Source organism: Amphiura filiformis, chromosome 19 (genome assembly GCF_039555335.1).
Source record: "Amphiura filiformis chromosome 19, Afil_fr2py, whole genome shotgun sequence".
NCBI classification, from domain to species: Eukaryota; Metazoa; Echinodermata; class Ophiuroidea; order Amphilepidida; family Amphiuridae; genus Amphiura; species Amphiura filiformis.
The window spans coordinates 34,885,969-34,904,243 of NC_092646.1; the positions used below are offsets into that span (position 1 = coordinate 34,885,969).

The window sequence follows — 18,275 nt, forward strand, 5'->3', positions numbered from 1 at the left end:
GTAGGTTTGCATAAAGTGTTATTTATGTTTAAAAAAAAGCTTATAGAATGTTTACTAATTTTTTATCCGAGTGTTTGTTTTAGAGTAGTGGTCAGCCAGAAAGAAACATTTTTATGAACAGTATTCAGTAAAAATTGCACTTGTCGGATAATGGGCTATTTCATTTAAAATCCATACTACCCCTATGGAAGATTTTGGAAATATCTTCCACAGAGGGAGTATGAATTTCAAATGAAATTAACACATTAGCAGATCCATTTGAAACTCACTCTCCCTCCAGGGAAGATTCAAGTTGAATCTTTCTCAGAAGGTGTTTGAAATTCAAATGGAGCTGCTAATGTGTTAATTTCATTCGAAATTCGTACTCCTACTGTGGCAGATATTTTCAAAATCTTCCACAGGGGTAGTGTGGATTTTAAATGGAATAGCCCAATATCATTTGGTATGGTAGTACTTTTTAAGATGGCATACGGGTATGTTCAACAGCTTTGGGTGTATTTTCAAGAATTTTGGTATAGCGATTCACCCTCATACACCCATTGGGCGCATTTTGGGAAATTTATCCTCGAAAGCACCCAAGTTGGACAAAATTAGGTGTTTTTTGCGTGTTAATGGGCTCTAAAATTTACTTATTACGTGATGCAGATTAAATATACTAACCATGAGCAGCAGGATCATCTATATCGTTACAGATTTCACGGTAGGCTCTTGAATTGACAAGTTTGTTAAAGGCTGGATCCCACCAATTCTTCAAAAGAGAATCTTTGCGCATCATCAAGGAGTCTCCTGTAAATAAGAAAAAAGAACTATTCTGTCAAAAGACCGTTATATGGGAATTTTATGATCCACAGCATCATCCCCCCACTTTTCTAAAAAAAGTTGAGATTTTTGTATCACTGGAAACCTCTGGCTACATAATGTTTATGTATAAAATATTTCTTGCAGATTAATTCATTTAGCAAAGATATCATGAAATTTGAATTTCATTCTGGTATATCAGAACGAAATTACAACACATTGTCTATGGAGCAGTGTAATACACAAAATCATGCATAACTCGCAAACGCAAAACCGGAATCAACTGAAATTTTGGGAATAAGCTTTTTTCGTGGATATGTACTGAAAAATGTTATAAAAAGAGGATGCTAGGATCACGAAATACTGCTTTAATTTCAAATTAGTATTTTTAGTTCACATTAGACAACACTAAGGTGAACGAACGTTAACGCGTAACGTAAACGTGAGATGTCACGTGATGCCGTTGGCGTGTTAACGTACCGCGCTGACGTATCATGTTGACGTATCACGTATGACGTTCACGTCTTCCGCTGACGTACCGTGTTCACGTATCGCGTACCGGTCTGTTTGATCAAAATTTACTTTATTTGGGCACATTTTAACACTGAAACGGTTCACATTTGTATAGGAAAATCAGCATTGCAGCGGGTGAGTGGGACGATTTGTATTGTGTTGCACATCGGTACTCTGCGTGCCATAAGATTCCGCCAATCTTGGCGCGGTCGCGCTATAAACTCCGGTCATTTCTTCTGTTATTGATATATTGATCTGCACTACAAGTATACTGTATATATCACATGCCATGTCTGTATATGCCATGTACATGCCATGTCTGTGTATGTATGCAATCATAGATAGAATACAATACCGGTCTTTTTGAAGACTCTACTCGGACAGATGTGATTAAAACATACATTGACCTAGTATGATAGAAAAATTCTATAGAATTACGATCCAGGTCTTTGTGTCTATGTCTATTCTTTGATAATCAATGGTGCGATGCACAGTAACAGCGCACGTCTAGTGCAGGGCAATATATTCAGAAATTGTTTCACCTGTCGCTATGGTAATTAATCCTGTCAATCACTATACTTCTACGGCGAATATTATAGTCAACTGGACGAAATAACTCCGTATGCACCTTCTGCCACAGAATAAAGCAGAGTCTTGTACATACAGGGTGATTTAAAATGAACTGTACCTATTTAAAAAAATATTTGCGGAGATTGTATACATTAAAAAACTATCATAGAAAGCAGTGATACGTGTTTTGTAGTAGATATTTTAATTTTGATAATGAGTGGTTTTAGTCAGAAGATATCGCATTTTCAAGTTAGCATCCCATTTTAGACCAACACACAGAACTACTGTTAAATAATAAAATGTAGAACGAAGGACCCGTTGACTTGAAGTTATAGAGGTAAATTTGAATTCAAAGAGAAATGGTGCTGGTGCAATATCCATACATTTGTAATTTAGACCTGATTTTGTCACCACTTCTATATAGGAAACATGGCTACTATCTTATTACAGCTTGCAATATAAAATTATTTAAATGTCGGTAAGTATTTAATTTTAATTGTATTTATTTATCAATTCATCTTATTTTCGTTTTTAAATAAACATGCGCAATTTATGTTGAACTGAAAGCGTCTGAGGCAATTGAGTGAGCAAAATGCTGTAGAACAGATTGTTTGAATATAATTCTTATCCGTGTGCAACATCGTTTTTAGTGTGTTTTCTAAGAATGTACTTTTCTTCAAAACCATCAGAGGTAAAGACATGGTTATTTCACCATTATTAAGAAACGCACTATCCTGTTACGGCTTACAAACACAAATTATTCAATGCCGGTAAGTATTTTATTTAAATTTTTGAAGTTGGGTACAGTTAATTTTAAATCACCCTGTATGCACAGTGAGAATAGGCAGTAAAATTTGACGGCTTGGTGGTCAAACGCCAGTTAGTGGTCCTAAACAGCATGCAGCGAGGCTGTTTTTATAGGCTTTGACCGCATGTTTAATTATTATATTCTCTCTTTACTACTCTAATTAAAGTTGCTGCTCATACCTCCCAACAGACACGGTTCAAATTCTCTGACTAATTCAAGACTTCCATCCGTAGCCCTTGGTAGGGCTCCTGAGACGAATATGGCATCAACCTTTAAAAATAATAGAAGATAAACAGGAATAATTTAGTAAAACGACTTTTGGCGATCAATATTATCTCTTCTCCTCTCCTCTCATCCCTTCTCCTTTCCTCTCCTCTCCTCTCTTCTCCTCTCCTCTTTCCCTTCCTTCCCATCCCTTTCCTTCCCTTCCTTCCTTTCCCGTCCCGTCTCTTTCTTCTCTTCTCTTCTCTTCTCTTCTCTTCTCTTCTCTTCTCTTCTCTTCTTCTCTTCTCTTCTCTTCTCTCTCTTCTCTTCTCTTCTCTTCTCTTCTCTTCTCTTCTCTTCTCTTCTCTTCTCTTCTCTTCTCTCTCTTCTCTTCTCTTCTCTTCTCTTCTCTTCTCTTCTCTTCTCTTCTTCTCTTCTCTCTCTTCTCTTCTCTTCTCTTCTCTTTCTTCTCTTTTTTCTCTTCTCTCTCTCCTCCTCTCTCTCTCCTCTCCTCTCTCTCTCCAGGGCCGTTCCGACCATTAGGCCAGGTAAGGCGGTCTCCTAGGGCGGCAAACGTAGAGGGGCGCAAAAAAGGGCGAGAAAAAAAAAACGGGAATGGAGAAAGAAAAGGGAAGAAAAATTGACAGCGCCTCCCTTAGGGGCCGAATTGACCAATTCAGGATCGATTCTGCGCCCCTCCAAGTGATAAAAGTCAAATTTTTCGCACGCTTCGCGCGCATTTCCACACAATTATTTGCAATATCAATTTAAGACCGATATTCAATATCATAACTAAAATAAATTAGTGGTAAGCCCTATTTGTGCACATTTTTGCTCGCTCAGCGCGCAATTGTTTCAAGAATTAGAGGGGGGGTCATTATCCTTAGCCCAGGGCGCCACAAACCCTAGCTCCGCCACTGGAAAACAACTGATGAGTTTTCAAGGGGGTAACCCCCTTAACACTTTTTTGGTATGCTCTGGTGGGGCGGCAGGGAGAGGCTTTGCCTAGGGCTGCAAAATCCCTAGGAACGGCCCTGCTCCTCTCTCTCCTCTCCTCTCCTCCTCTCTCTCCTCTCCTCTCCTCTCCTCTCTCTCCTCTCCTCTCCTCTCCTCTCCTCTCCTCTCTAATCCTCACCCTCTTCTCCTCTCCTCTCCTTTATTCTCCTCTCCTCTCAACCCAGCATCATTCTACGCCACTCCTATTTTCCTTCCCTTTTTCATCTCCTCTCAACTGTCATGTCAAGTGCTGTCTGTTCTCTCCTGTCCTGTTATCTTCTCTCCTAGGTCCTCTTGTTGTACCGTTTTAAAAAAACATTTACCTCACCACCATCAAGCCCTGCTACTAAACTATTCAAATTATCATCTTGGTCATACGCAAGTACTTGGTCATCTCTGATGTCATAGCCCTGTACAAAGCATTAAATGTGAAAAGCATAGATACGTTTATACGACGAAGTAATACCAGTATTAAGAACTAGAAACTTCCGAATATGTTTTCGAGCTTTACATAATAACAACATGCTATTTTCTCGAAAAATTGGGCTAATAAAAAGGCTACTATACATAAAAACAATATACTAAGAGTAAACGTATCATTGCATCAACCCATTTAACCCCCCAGGTTTGCTAAGTGGTGTGCTGATGATTGCATAAGTGGTTGACGTATGTCGTGTTCCCATGAGAACCCATCAAGGGTTAATTTTTTGAACGGAGCCTTATCCATTTCGAAGTGTAATTTCGCCCTAAATAGGACGAGTCAATATAGGTCAATATATGACATGTAGAATTTTGTCCTATAGAACTATCGGTGCCGTTTAGGTGACTCTTAACTTCACTCCCTGGAGATGTAATAAATTGTATCAAACATAATAATTAACATTTAATCATTTAAATACAGAACGAATGTAATGTTCAGGGTACGATCAAAGTGCCATTGGTACCTCTTCGGACACCGATAGCGCTATAGGACCAAAAAGATGTTAGTCGAGAATCATTGACTTACAGTAACTCTGAAGATACAGTATGCGTCTGCCCACCATCCAGCTAGTATACCGATCTTGATTCCATTAAGGTTGTCTGCATTAACGCCGTTTGGATTGCCGCGGCGAGTAAGTAGTACAGGTCGGGTTGCTTTAGTAGTACTTGTTGAAAACTTGACAGATCGTATCCTATCCGCTGAGATGGAAAAACCTGATAAAAAAGTATAAGGGAGACAACGCTATTTAATTCTGGTTTGTATTTGGGATTCTAAAAGGACTGAATATGATATAAAGTTTACATGACACATGGATTGTATAAAGTAACGGTATAGCAACTGGGTCCTATCTTCTAGTGATTATTCAAACTAATTAAACGAATTCATTCTTAAAAAGTAAGGATTGAAGTAAGTTTAATCGAAATCTCAAGGCAAAATAAAATGTTACACTTACCCATGCAACCGTCCCACCATCTCCCGAGTAAAGCTCGTTGTGGAAACCCATCAAAGTAACAATCTCGCCAATTACCGTGAACAATCTCGCAATTCTTTCCCGCAATTTGACACACTATAAAGACAAGAATGGAATGGACGTTAATAAATCCATCCATATTTTATGTAACCTAATTAGTGATAGACCGTGGCCCAGTGGTCGGAGTAAGAGAAGCCACCAGGCACTTCCCCAAAACAATTGTGGCTGGATACATTCCCTCAGAAAATCAATTGAGTTCCTATTCCTTTAATTATATGGTTTCCTGTAAAACATGCCATCATAATGAACTAGTTAAATACCTACCATTTGCTATATTTGCTATTGGCATGCTATTGTTTTTTTTAAATTGAGAGTTTTAACTATAGATTCATAATACGCTGCATTGTTGGAAACATGTGACTTTAAAAGCTCTAAAACACCGGCTACAAAGCTATAGCTACCTGGCAATGTTTATCATGATAATTATTAACATTTTACCTTCGTTTATAATATCAACGAAATGACCACGGTGTTGCCTGGTTTTCCGGTCTCTGAAAAAGAATGAGATGAAAATGCCAAATAGTGCGTATTAAACAAACATGTATATTAGCGTACACGTGTAGCGGCTCTAGTTTTTCGGATCGCTTCACTCGGCCATGATTATTACATTTATTTTATATTTTCTCTCTTTCTCTTGTTCCTTTTGTCTAGTGGGGGAAGATTTGCCCTAAACCGCTCCTGAGTATGCATAAGCATACACCCATAGCCTCCAATATATTTACAACATACGTATACACACGCCCTCACGGTTGGAATATTCTAAAACTGCTCCGGTATGAGCATTCTCGTGGTGTACTGTGGTGTACTGTGTAAGTTACAGCTTGTGGGGTATAGTTATAAATCCTGGTTCCCACAAGCCTATTGGTGGTACGTTTTTTGTATACCACGAGAATAATGTGATAAGAAATATACACCTGAAAGAACCACTGGTATATTTTTTAATCACATAATTCTGGACCCCATAAGAATCTCGGTGTACGTAAAGGAGATAATCCACATCCGGCGGATTCGTAGCACCCCTGCCACTCTGTTGCCGACGAGCAGCCACCTGGACTCGGGGCCTTAACTGGGGGTGAGGGTCGACTTTCATGATTGGAGTTTTACTCGTTAGAGTGTTGACCTTCTATACATACTGGGCACACGGCCAGTTAATGTAAATGCAATTTTAATCACAAACGCTTCACTTTATTCCAGTGTCCAAAGAAACAATTACGTCATGTGAAACAGCAATAATTGCAAATACGTAGCTATGTGAAACATCCAAGGTTTACGTGCGGCAAGATATGTCGAAAAATCGAACTATTGTTGTACATGGGGAAGTACTCCCTATTCCAGATAAACACAGGGGTTATAAAAATAGTATCATGTTTTTCCAAATGAAACATAGCTAAATTCTTATCCTTTAGTTAGTCCGAACTGGCAATAAAATTCAAATTTTAATGTTTGGTCAATATTTGGAAATAGGGGTCCAAAACATGCGTCTTAGGGTGTTTTTCGTATGTTTTGACAATCAAGCCCAAAGACTTGTACTAAGACTAATTTCAGCTGATGCATTCTGATTTTTGGAAAAGACATGTTTCATTCCAACCATTTAATTAAAGTAACACAAAAAAGCGAAAATTAGAGCAAAATTTCGGCATATACTCAAGATTTTTAATGCTTATACTTGTTCCAAGTCTTTGATTTTTGTGATTCGATTGTCAGAAATCATGCCGAAAATGCATGTTTTTGGCTCTTTGTTCAAGAAATTAGTATAATAAAAAACCTTTTCTTTTATCTTCAGTTAGGACTAAATGAAAGATTAGGATTGAGCTATGTTTCATTTGGAATAACTTGATAATATTATTTTAATCCCCCCAAAATAGTGCTGTATTTTTCTGGAATGGGGAATAAGTACTTACAAGTAGCTGACACGGTTGTCGTTGTTTCCGTTAAGGAAGGACCAAATTGTTTCATCATAATGCGGATGATTCCCGGATTGCCTCTGAATCCACGGTGTATCAATATCACCATCGTCACCATTAGAATATTCTGAAACACAATAACCCAGCAAACACAAAAACATTAACATTACGTTAAAATATTTGCACCAGGCAAACACAGAAATGTTCTTAAAATGATTTTTACAAGACGTTTTAATAACATTTAAATGTCGGGTTATATAAAGGTCATGAAAACATTTTTGTAAATATTTTGGGCAAACATTTTTTGGAAAATATTTTTTCAACCCCTAGATAACATTCTGTATAGAATGATTTGCACCAAGTTTTCAAAAATGTTTTTGGAATGTTATTTAAACGTTTGTATACCATTTATATAACCCGACATTTAAATGTTTTCTGTAAAACATTTGTGTTTGCTGTGCAGTAAATTACCAGCAAATGTTTTTTAATGTTATGAAAACGTTTTGTACCATTAATGTACCCTTTATATAACCCGACATTTAAACGTTTTCTGACAACCTTTTATAACCTTTTGCGAATGATGTCGAAAACGTTTTATTACTCTTTACCCAAAATGCTGTAATAATATTTGTAATAACTGCCGTGAAGGGTTTCTGTCCATTTTAAGCTTAAATATAATAAACAAGGGAAAGTGAAAGAAACCTCACTGGCTATTTTGGTCGTTTAACATGGAGTTCTATGGCGGACATAAAGTCAAATTCATGACTTTTAGTCAAAATTGCTCGATTGACCATTCAATTTAGGTGTAAGTTGGGACATGTGAAAACATTACAAATAATGTTTATGTCAAAAAATCAGGTTTTTTAAACAATTAACTAAATGCATATTATAAGATCGCACATTATGGCGATATAAGGAGTGATAGCAAACTGTAAAACCCGCATTATACGCACACCACCACCAACCCCCACACAACCTCTATACACAGACAAGCAAACTGCACAGAGACATACCTCCACCCACCAAACAAAACAAAATAATTGTTTTGTGAAAGTAATACAGCCACTCAAATTTCACAGTTTAATTTCAACCACACTACATGGTGTTTGTCAGCAAAAATGGAATTGATATTGAATCAATTTCAAATCTTGTTAAACTATCCCCTACTTTCACGACTTTTACTGTAGTACAAACTTTGGTCGAATGATGAAGGTTACAGCAAATAAGTCAATACATTAATCAAAATCCTAGACTGAAGGACACGTCCTTCTTTAATATCTTTATAGGGGATATCTTTCTATACCTGCATTACCTCCTTCCGAACCGCCAGAATCGGAACCATCCACATTGATATTAATTGGTGCTTCACCGCCTCTGTTATAATTCAATACTGCCATTACCATTCCAGCCGCAGCTACAATTCCGACAATAAGAACCAGAATGCACAGGAGGACAAAAACATTGCCTCCTCCATCTTCTTTTGCGTATTTTCCTTGTCCCATTTTCCTTACTGGTAAGTAGGTGCTACCCTCTGCGTTCCATGGAAGCTAAAGTTTAACACTATCTGTGCCTGCTGAAATTTCTATCAGTTATATACTTGATTGGTTTAACTACAGAATTAACACAATGCGAAGTTGACCGTTACGGTTGACAATCCTAATTAGCCCATTAATTGAGCTGTGACCCTGACAGATTTTGCGCCCAAATAACACCTACTTTATTGCTGACCATAACAAAGGAATATCTGTTCAGTCGTAACTTCATATACGAGACTATCGGTAAATAAGTAAGTTGTCTTGTGACCCAATGGATTATATTCAAGGCATTTCTCTATGATGACATACACATTGTACCCATTGCATATTGAACACATGTAAAAATGACATCGCACACTTGATTACGTAACAGCATATGCTTGAAACAATAGACTAGGGACACTTTTAAATTACAGCGAAGGTACGTGTTACGTTCAAGAACAGCAAAAGTACATGGTCTAGTTTTCTACAGAAGTAAACGCTAGGTCCTAGGTCTGCTTTGGGTCAAATTTGAGGCTTGCCATTATACTTGGCTGGAAATGGGATGTCTTTGAACTTCAAAAATTTCAACAATTTTAGGACTTGAAGAGAGCTGGTACTCAGGACAGTGTTAAACTAATGCAAATCAAACATCAATCTGCACATGCGTAGGTGGGATATAACATGCTGGAAATGTAAATATAAAAATTGCGAAATTTCGTGTAAACAGGGCTCAAAATATTACAAAATGCTATGTAAATAAAAATTAAACAATTCGTGTGACTTTTATGGATGATTTCAACTTCCATCTCTTTGTACTTCTTTTTGTATAAACGTACCAATAGTAGAATAACAATTTTATTTTAATCACGGTTTCAAATATGTTTGGGGGTTAGTTAACAGAACTGGCAATTTTTTTGGCCACGTTAAGGGCTGGGGTATGAACGTTTGGACAGTATTTATTGTGGGACATTAGAGCACATCAGACATATCGAATTGCATTCTGAATACGAAGAATGTCATTCTGATATCAAATAATTTTGATTTTTTGAAATTCGCAATGTAATACACATTTTATGGCAAATCATTAAAAACTGATATTTTTGATATATAACAGTGCTTGAAGTAAACTTTATAAATCTGATGATTTATACTTAAATTTCATTTAACTCAGGCGGCGAATGGCATGATCGAGCCGGCAACTTGTGAAACCGCCCAGCCGTATGGTATATTCCATATACTCGGTTAGTTTTGTGGGGTTCATTATCGAACCCCAACGGTTTTAGCTTGTATTTATATTATTTATTAACATAGACCTATTTGTTTGAGATATTTCAAGCGTTTTAAAATTTCAAAATAATCCCATTCAATTACACGGTTGACGATGTGTCTTAAAAGCATTTCAGCCAGGAAGATATCGGGGCGATGACACTGTGCGCCCCTCGTACAGTATGCTTGCTTACGGTTATTGCTTTGGAAGAAAGCGTTTAGTTTTGGTGTGTTTGATCATCTGTGGAAATCCATTCTTTATTGAAACACACATAGCGAGCGTTATCACCACCGACACTTTACACACAGATTTCAAACAAGGAATCAAAAGCAGACTTTTGCGCGGTTCATGCGGAAACAATAGACCTTTTCCCTCTTTCCCATCATGCACTATTCAAGGGGGGTATGAGTGTCGCGAAATACATCATCTCCCCGGGGGAGTACAGAGTTATGTTCATTACATTCTGGAATACGGACATTTCGACTGGTGCCTTCATCACAAAAAAGGAATCCCCGATAATGATAATGGCGCCACGATCACTAATACCTTTCGGGGGCAAAAAACAACATTTCTGTGCCTTATGGACATGGTGTCGTCGCCAAAAAAGTTTTGTATTGAAACCTAACTTTGTATACATTTTATAGACCTAATGGTGAAAAACTGATGACGGGACACGCAGTGATATTTTACCGGCGTCCGTTTCACTTTTTTTTTCGGAGTTGAAAATAAAACGAAAACAAAATCTCTTACACAGATGTTCTGCATCGCTCCGTAACTACATCACTCGTGTATTCAATAATTGCATAATTACAAACATCGATGGCCTTTAAGATAATCCGCATATATGGAATCAGTATGCCCATATTAAGACAAAATAATTGCAAAGGCCTGGCAAAGACCATCGGATGCACACGATCTATGAGGTTGATGAACTACGTCATACCCCCCATTGTGGGATAGAGGGAAAAAGGTCTATGAGTGATACGCATGGCGGAAGAGCTCTGTTAACCAGGCATTAAGCAGATTGTAGGATTGTATATATGTTATACACTATCAGTACTTTTTCACTTTTGTATGATTTAGTTCTAGTTTTTTAAGGATCATGTAATGGACATACTGCACTTAATTAAGTATTTTCTAGTACACCACTAAGAGGTTATTTTACCCACAATTTGTACCAAAAAAGCATTATCACGGTGGATATAACTTTCTTAAGGATCCTCCGCAGTAAATTTTAATCTTCTCCATTATGTAGTTGTTGGTTTGCCAATATGCTCTGGACATAAATACATGCTGTGACACTAAGGACAAACAACTCCATCTCTGCCAGCATTTCAATTGATGAAACTTACACACTGCAATAATTGTCTTCAAAACTGCCGCTAAAGAGAGAATAGTTTTAGGTCATTCAAGCGTAACAAATCCTTTTTTCCATACAAGGATTGCTTCGTAACAGTACGACAGCAATTTAGCTCACTTCCGGTAATTTTTACCGGCGTGACCTCTGATGTTACGTAACGTAATTTTGAAAATCAGGTGGCAAGTACGGTTTTTCAGAAAACATCAAAAAAATGGAATACACGAGTCTTTTCTCCCTTCATTTCCATATTGAGCTCATAGATAAGATATGAAACAAGAGTACAAGGCAAAAAGTAATATGTAAAAGTCCAATTATTGTGGAGAAAAAGAATGTTTATTGTGCGCGAAGTAGCCTAAAAAATGAGAAAAAATGCATGTCACGATCACCAACATGGTTATATCTGCAACTATGAGCCAACGCCGGTCGTATGCTTTTCTGTAATGATAGATATTAACTAACTTGAGCTTGTATTGAATTTTCAGCGAAAATGATTGGTGGAATAATCGAGTCGTAGGTTGGAAAGTTGCTTTCAAAACGGCTTCGCCTCGCAATCGTGCATGACCATTAGCGACCAGTGTCAGCAGGAAAATTAACAGCCGGCCTTGTCCATATATCGACTAATTATTGTCAAGATCGGTAGGGTGTAAGGACAGTGTAAAAATTTCAAATAATATTATGCCAAAATATCAGGTTTGAAATTCGTAAATTATGGCTGACGCTATCTCATTTTTTTAATATGTACGCATAAAGAAAAACATGGCAAACGTGTTGCATAAGAAATATTTTCAAATGATTACAATACTGACGGGCCTACACACATACACCACAGGCCTAACAGAACAAGAGAGAAACATAATGAAAATGCTGTAGGATTCGAACCTATCGCACTTCAAACCACGGCGTTAACCACTAGACCATCACAACCTGCTGTACCATACTCGTATCTTTTGCATTCTTATTTCTCATTCAGGGACTCGATCAACAATAATATTTTTAAAAGTGCTTTTAAGTTCAGTCAAATGAGGTGATATTACTTTTTATATTGACTTCAATATTTTGTAAGTCAATGCAGTATTTTGCTTGAATAAATAAATATCACTGGAGTCAACTGGACGATTCTGACGATTATTATTTGATATAATGGACAATGCCGGCTGCAATTTTGCTAGTGACACTTGTCACTAACGGGACACGCACGATTGCGACACGGGCCGTTTTGAGAGTAACTTTCCAACCTACGACTCGATTATTCCTCCAATCATTTTCGCTGAAAATTTAATACAAGCTTACGTGAGTTAATATCCATCATTACAGGAAAGCATACGATCGGCGTTTACTCACTGTTGTAGAAATAACCATTTTTGTGACATGCAATTTTTTCATTTTCCCGGCTACTTTGGACATGTTCAAGCTTTAATTTCAATATAATTCAACTTTTACTCGTTTTTTATTCTTTGCACAAATGTTTGGTATCTTATCCGTGATCATGGTACGTAATATAAGCAAAAAATGACCCGTGTCTCCCATTTCTGGAGCTATTTCGCTAAAACATGTTTGCCGGCCAATTTTTCAACATTTAGTTACGTAACCCGTGTTCACCAACCCGTAAAATTTTTCTATCGAACAAAAGAGGTCACGAAGTTGCCGTCGTACTGGTAACATTATAAATAAGTTGATAGATATCAACTATTTAGTAGAGGTAAGAACAGGACACAAAAAATATACTGCATAACATTTTCCAAATAACTTTGTGCTGAACGGATAGTAATTTTACAGGTTTTTTCAAAAAAGGCAGTTTTGTCAAAACTTGGAATTCACCATTTTTACGCAATATCCTCCCACAAACGCAAAAACGTTTTAAAAACATTTTAAATAAGTTATATTTTGGCTTTTGGTTTAAGTAAAAACGTTTTAATAACATTACAATGATGGGTTATATAAAGGTCATGACAACATTTTAAAACGTTTTGTGTGAAAACACACTACAACAATATTTTTAAATGTTTTGTGTTTGCTGGGTAGGTCACCTTATATTACAAACGTCCAATTTTTCTTAAATCTAAAATTTCTAAGAAAGCTAAGTATATGTAAAGTCTAGAATTTAAAACAATACTACCAATTAGTAATGCCCTTCATACCTAAAATATACAACTTTCCCGGTATAAATCATTATGAGGGACCGTTCACAAACACTTGTAAGGGGGGAGGGTGATGCAAAAAAAAAAACCTTCATCGCGAAATTTTTTCGGGGTCCCCCTGCACAGACCTCAAAAATTTCAAGGCCCCTACCTTTTTGACATGAAAATTATGGGTCAAACCCATAAAAGAGCACGTAAACCCAATTTTCCCAGGAAAGTTTGTGGTCATTTTCTTCAGGGCCCCTTTGGAGGGTCAACACATTTCAGGGCCCTCCATGTTTGCATCAGCCCCCCGAACAAGTGTTTGTGAACGGTCCCTGAGACACCCTGTATTTCAAGAAAGCGACATGCCACAGACAAACCTTTTGGCACATACATTGTTATTGTTAATACAACTATTTTCTGCATACCTGCGTTACAATTCGTTTTGGTGATTTAGTGATATTATAAATTTTGTGACTGCATTTTGGGGTTTTTAATGCGTTTTCAGCTTACCGTGGAATTAAGGGATGTGGCTATAGGAATAAAGACCAAACAAACATATTCTTGTTTATGCCGTAATATTGTAGTCTTTCAACCCTTTCACAACTTCAACTGTGCAACTTACAAAAATTCCCGCTGAAAAGTGGTTCTTTTAATTTTAGAAAATAAATGAAAAATCGCTCTGGACTTTTAGTACTGATTATACTGTAGACGATCACAGACTATTTAGTTCTGATCATACTATAGACTATTGTGACGTCATTGCCAGACAGTTTGTCTGTATTATGGCTATTGTTCCTTGTCTGGAAATATGTTCGGGCTTTATGTTATGTTCAGGGGCCGTGTTTTTAAAACGCCCGCCTCATCACAATAAGACATAGGACAGTACACTGATCGCATTGAGTTCAGTCAAGCATATTCCAGACCAATCCTTTTTCGCCTCGTTAAATATGTGTCACATTAGGTCAGGGACGCTATTTATAATGGGTTGAATCCTTTTATTTGAGGTCAATAGATAAAAGAGAGGCATTGAATTGAATCAACACAGGTGTTGCTCTAGATATTATCATCAAATCTCCTATAGCACACAGGAGGCGGCTCTTGCTCATTCATAGCGCTCAAAATTCCATTGTAGGCCTACGCTTTATCTTGCTGAGTGCAAGGGCTGTTAATTTTTCCTCTCATGGTTAGGCCTATTACGCGTTTTTGTGTCGGTTAGTTTGGTCACATTGTACCATGTTGATGTGCTTGCTTTTATCATGCTTTAGGCCCTACTTATAATATTGTCGGCCCTTTTGTATGCAATTGTATTATATATTTGGTTAAATTTGAAATTGTATCATAATCCGGGACCTCCGATTTCATCCTGCTTTCAAAATCGGCGATAAGTTGTCAAAAACTAACTTCACCCAATCATGCCAATGGAATTTGGGGAACTGCTGAGATAATATTGGTGATGATGTTACAATCTAACAGCGGATAGGTGTGCGCCGTGTTCGGCTACAACCGGCATAGTTGATTCATAGCGCTATATAAATCTAACATGAATTTTATTATTTTGTATATTATATTTTCAGGACCGGATTTACCTTTTTTGGGGCCCTGGGCCAGGTCAAAATTCGGAGGCCCCCAAACTCACCGTGGGGAAGGCATGTGCACTCAAGTGACCAAGTTTTGGTTTAATAAGGGGCCTACAATAAGATGGGTTTTACTCAAACATTTGCGAAAGAATCGCGAGAAACATTTTGATTTCAGAAAATAATTAGCCGAAAATGAAGGTGAATTTTGTTATAATTATAAAAGGCCAGTTGGTGCGAAGCGCGTAAAATTTGCAATGTTAGCATATTTTGGTGCAAAATATGGTGTATTCGGGCTAAAAAGAAACATGCCCATGCCAAATTGGGGGCCCCCAGATTTCGGGGGCCCTGGGCCCTGGTCCATCTGACCCAATGGTAAATCCGGCCCTGCATATTTTATAAATATTTTTTGTTAACATAATCTACTGTGGTGCTTAGGACTACTACATGTGGAACCTATGCGGAAGGTCGGGTCTGCAAAATAATGATCAGTGCATGATGGCTGTAGTGATATAGCTTCATCATGTCCATGTTCAGTGTAATCAAATGAAACACTAGGCCTATATAGCTGGATATCATAAAATCGTGGAAAATGGTATCGCCTATCGCAAACCACCAAATCTGTCGTAGGTTTGAATTGCTAATAGAAAAACCGTGAATTTAGTGTCACACATCTACGACTTGGTTTGAAATAAGGCGAGCCTGACGCCATTAACAGTTTTGGGAATATAGCACACCGTTCGGTGTGCAAACTTGTGCTAAAATGTAATTAAATAACTAAAATCGGATTACTGAAATAATACCAAACAGCAACGGACATTGAGTAAGGACTACGTGAGAAGTTTGGGGTAAGTAAAACATTTCCTTGTTATAAAAAACAGCCAAAAAGCTGTCCAAAATTGCACTTTTTATCACAAGGCGATATATCTCGAAACTAAATTTTGAGAGGGCCTACGCTGATTCTTTTAATTCTAGTTTAAAATCTATTCGTCACCTGCAGTCTGATATGGTATCTATGGTTTCATCCAATTCTTGGGAACTAATGTGGAAGGTATTTTGGTTAAAAAACCCGATACTGTTAAAAATATCGGTATTTATGCAAGCAACATTTCTATCGTGTAAAATGCATTGAAAATTGTCGGCTAAAGAGTGCATAAATAAAAATCGCGAACAGTAATATCAACAATAATTATCCAAGCGGAAACGCTTTTCAAAAACATACAACCGTTTTTCGGACAATCGCTGAAACCGAAATATACCATTCTAGGCCATCTGTAAAAAAGTGCGTGAGCGTTTGTGACTATGAACTTGGGTCACCGAAACAAATGTTTATATTGGTGTCAGGCCTTTCAAATTGATACAATAATTAGCCCTACAATAATGGCTTTCATTTTAACCGTTATTTGTTAAACTGCGATTTTTACTTTTTTAGAAATCAAAGAACGTATCAAAAAACTTTTTGTAGATCGCTTAAAAATGGCCCATCCCTTAACGCTGATATATCTGGTACTGTTCCTTTTACAATTTTTATCGTTTTTTTATAAAACGTTTTTGATATCTTAACCCTTACCATACTGATGCATTATGTGATAACACACTTAACCACCCATGTTGATTGCTATACCAAACTCCCTACACTGTTCTACCCATGTGGTACACGCTTTACTAAGGGAGGGGTGGTACCCTATGGATTTATATACCAAACTCCCTATACTATTATGTGGGGTCCACTTTTACATGGAGTTTGGTTTATAAATCTATAGTGGTATGTACTACACCTCAATAGTAAAGCGTGTACTACATAGACAAGTGTAGGGAGTTTGGTATATAAATCAATAGAGGTACCATCTCTCCCTAGTAAAGCATGTATCATACAGAATAGTGTAACTTTAAGTCTACACAGAGCATGGAGAAACGTGTATTCTTTGAGTTAACTTAGAGTTTGACACATGTGTCGACAGCGGATTTTCCAGGTATGGATCCTGTAAAACGTAAATAAAAACACAGAATATCAATGAATACGTATAGCATAATGTGTTATTAAGTGAAGTAAATAAAACACTATACGTAAGCTTGTGCTTTCAATGCTTGAAACAGGTTTACAGAATGGGTCACTTTTTGCATTATAATTTTATTAGTCACGGCTTTTTCTTTTACGGCTATAACGTGACGGCTAACTTTCTTTCTTTCTTTCTTTCTTTCTTTCTTTATGTCTCTCTTTCTTTCTTTCTTTCTTTCTTTCTTTCTTTCTTTCTTTCTTTCTTTCTTTCTTCCTATTTTTTTTCTTTCTTTCTTTCTTTCTCTTTCTTTCTTTCTTTCTTTCTTTCTTTCTTTCTTTCTTTCTTTCTTTCTTTCTTTCTTTCTTTCTTTCTTTCTTTCTTTCTTTCTTTCTTTCTTTCTTTCTTTCTTTCTTTCTTTTTCTTTCTTTCTTATTTTCTTTCTTGTTCTTCATACACAGATTTGAGATCAAATGCCAATAAGGGGTTACTTCCGGAGTAAAACCCAAAACATTCAAAGCATTTTATAAGCTAAGAAAAACAAAGGAGAGTAACAGTATGTTCTCACATGAATTATGTTTATCCAATGTATTTTTGTTATTTCGGGTCAAAGGTCATTAAGGAGTCACTTCCGGTATAAAACGAAATACCTTCAAAATTCTACGTCTTCACAAATTACGTACGCCGTAGATGCAACTTGCGCACATGTATTGCTATTACCCAGTGTCTATGAAGCGTACACAGATTTCAGGTCAAAGGTCATCAAGGGGTCACTTCCGGTATAAAACCCAAATACCATCAAAAAATTTATCAGCCAAGAAGAGCATAGCACAGTGACGCTATATTCACACGTGAATTAAAGAGACCCAGTGTACACATGGTATTTTTAATTTGGGGTAATTAACATGTCACTTCCGGTCCAAGACGAAAAGCCTTGACAATGTCCCTTCTGCTACATATAACATGGCAGAGTGATGCCACATGCACACATGCATTGACATTAGTCAATGTCTATGGGGTTTTCAATAATTTTGGGGCCAAAGCTCATTAAGGGGTCACAACACGGCTGTGTTCGCGGTCTTAGGCCACAGCTATAGTTTGTTTGTATTTTGTAACAGTGATCAGCGAGAAAA

General features: G+C 37.1%; 1 protein-coding gene across 1 annotated transcript; it reads right to left on the reverse strand.

The window, feature by feature from the left end:
- Positions 1–4,173: 4,173 nt before the first annotated feature.
- LOC140140525 (uncharacterized) lies at positions 4,174–8,806 on the reverse strand. Its single transcript, XM_072162284.1, has 6 exons — positions 8,608–8,806; positions 7,302–7,431; positions 5,839–5,891; positions 5,323–5,436; positions 4,896–5,083; positions 4,174–4,299 (listed from the first exon to the last, which is right to left on the reverse strand). The coding sequence occupies exons 1-6, from the start codon at positions 8,804–8,806 to the stop codon at positions 4,174–4,176; spliced, it is 810 nt and encodes a 269-aa protein (XP_072018385.1).
- Positions 8,807–18,275: the final 9,469 nt, after the last annotated feature.

Coding starts and splice junctions, on each gene's coding strand:
- LOC140140525 (XM_072162284.1), bottom strand. CDS start 8,806: ATGGGACAAGGAAAATACGCAAAAGAAGATGGAGGAGGCAATGTTTTT. Junction 7,432..8,607: donor TTCGGAAGGAGGTAATGCAG/GTATAGAAAGAT, acceptor ATTGTGTTTCAG/AATATTCTAATGGTGACGAT. Junction 5,892..7,301: donor GACAACCGTGTCAGCTACTT/GTAAGTACTTAT, acceptor ATTCTTTTTCAG/AGACCGGAAAACCAGGCAAC.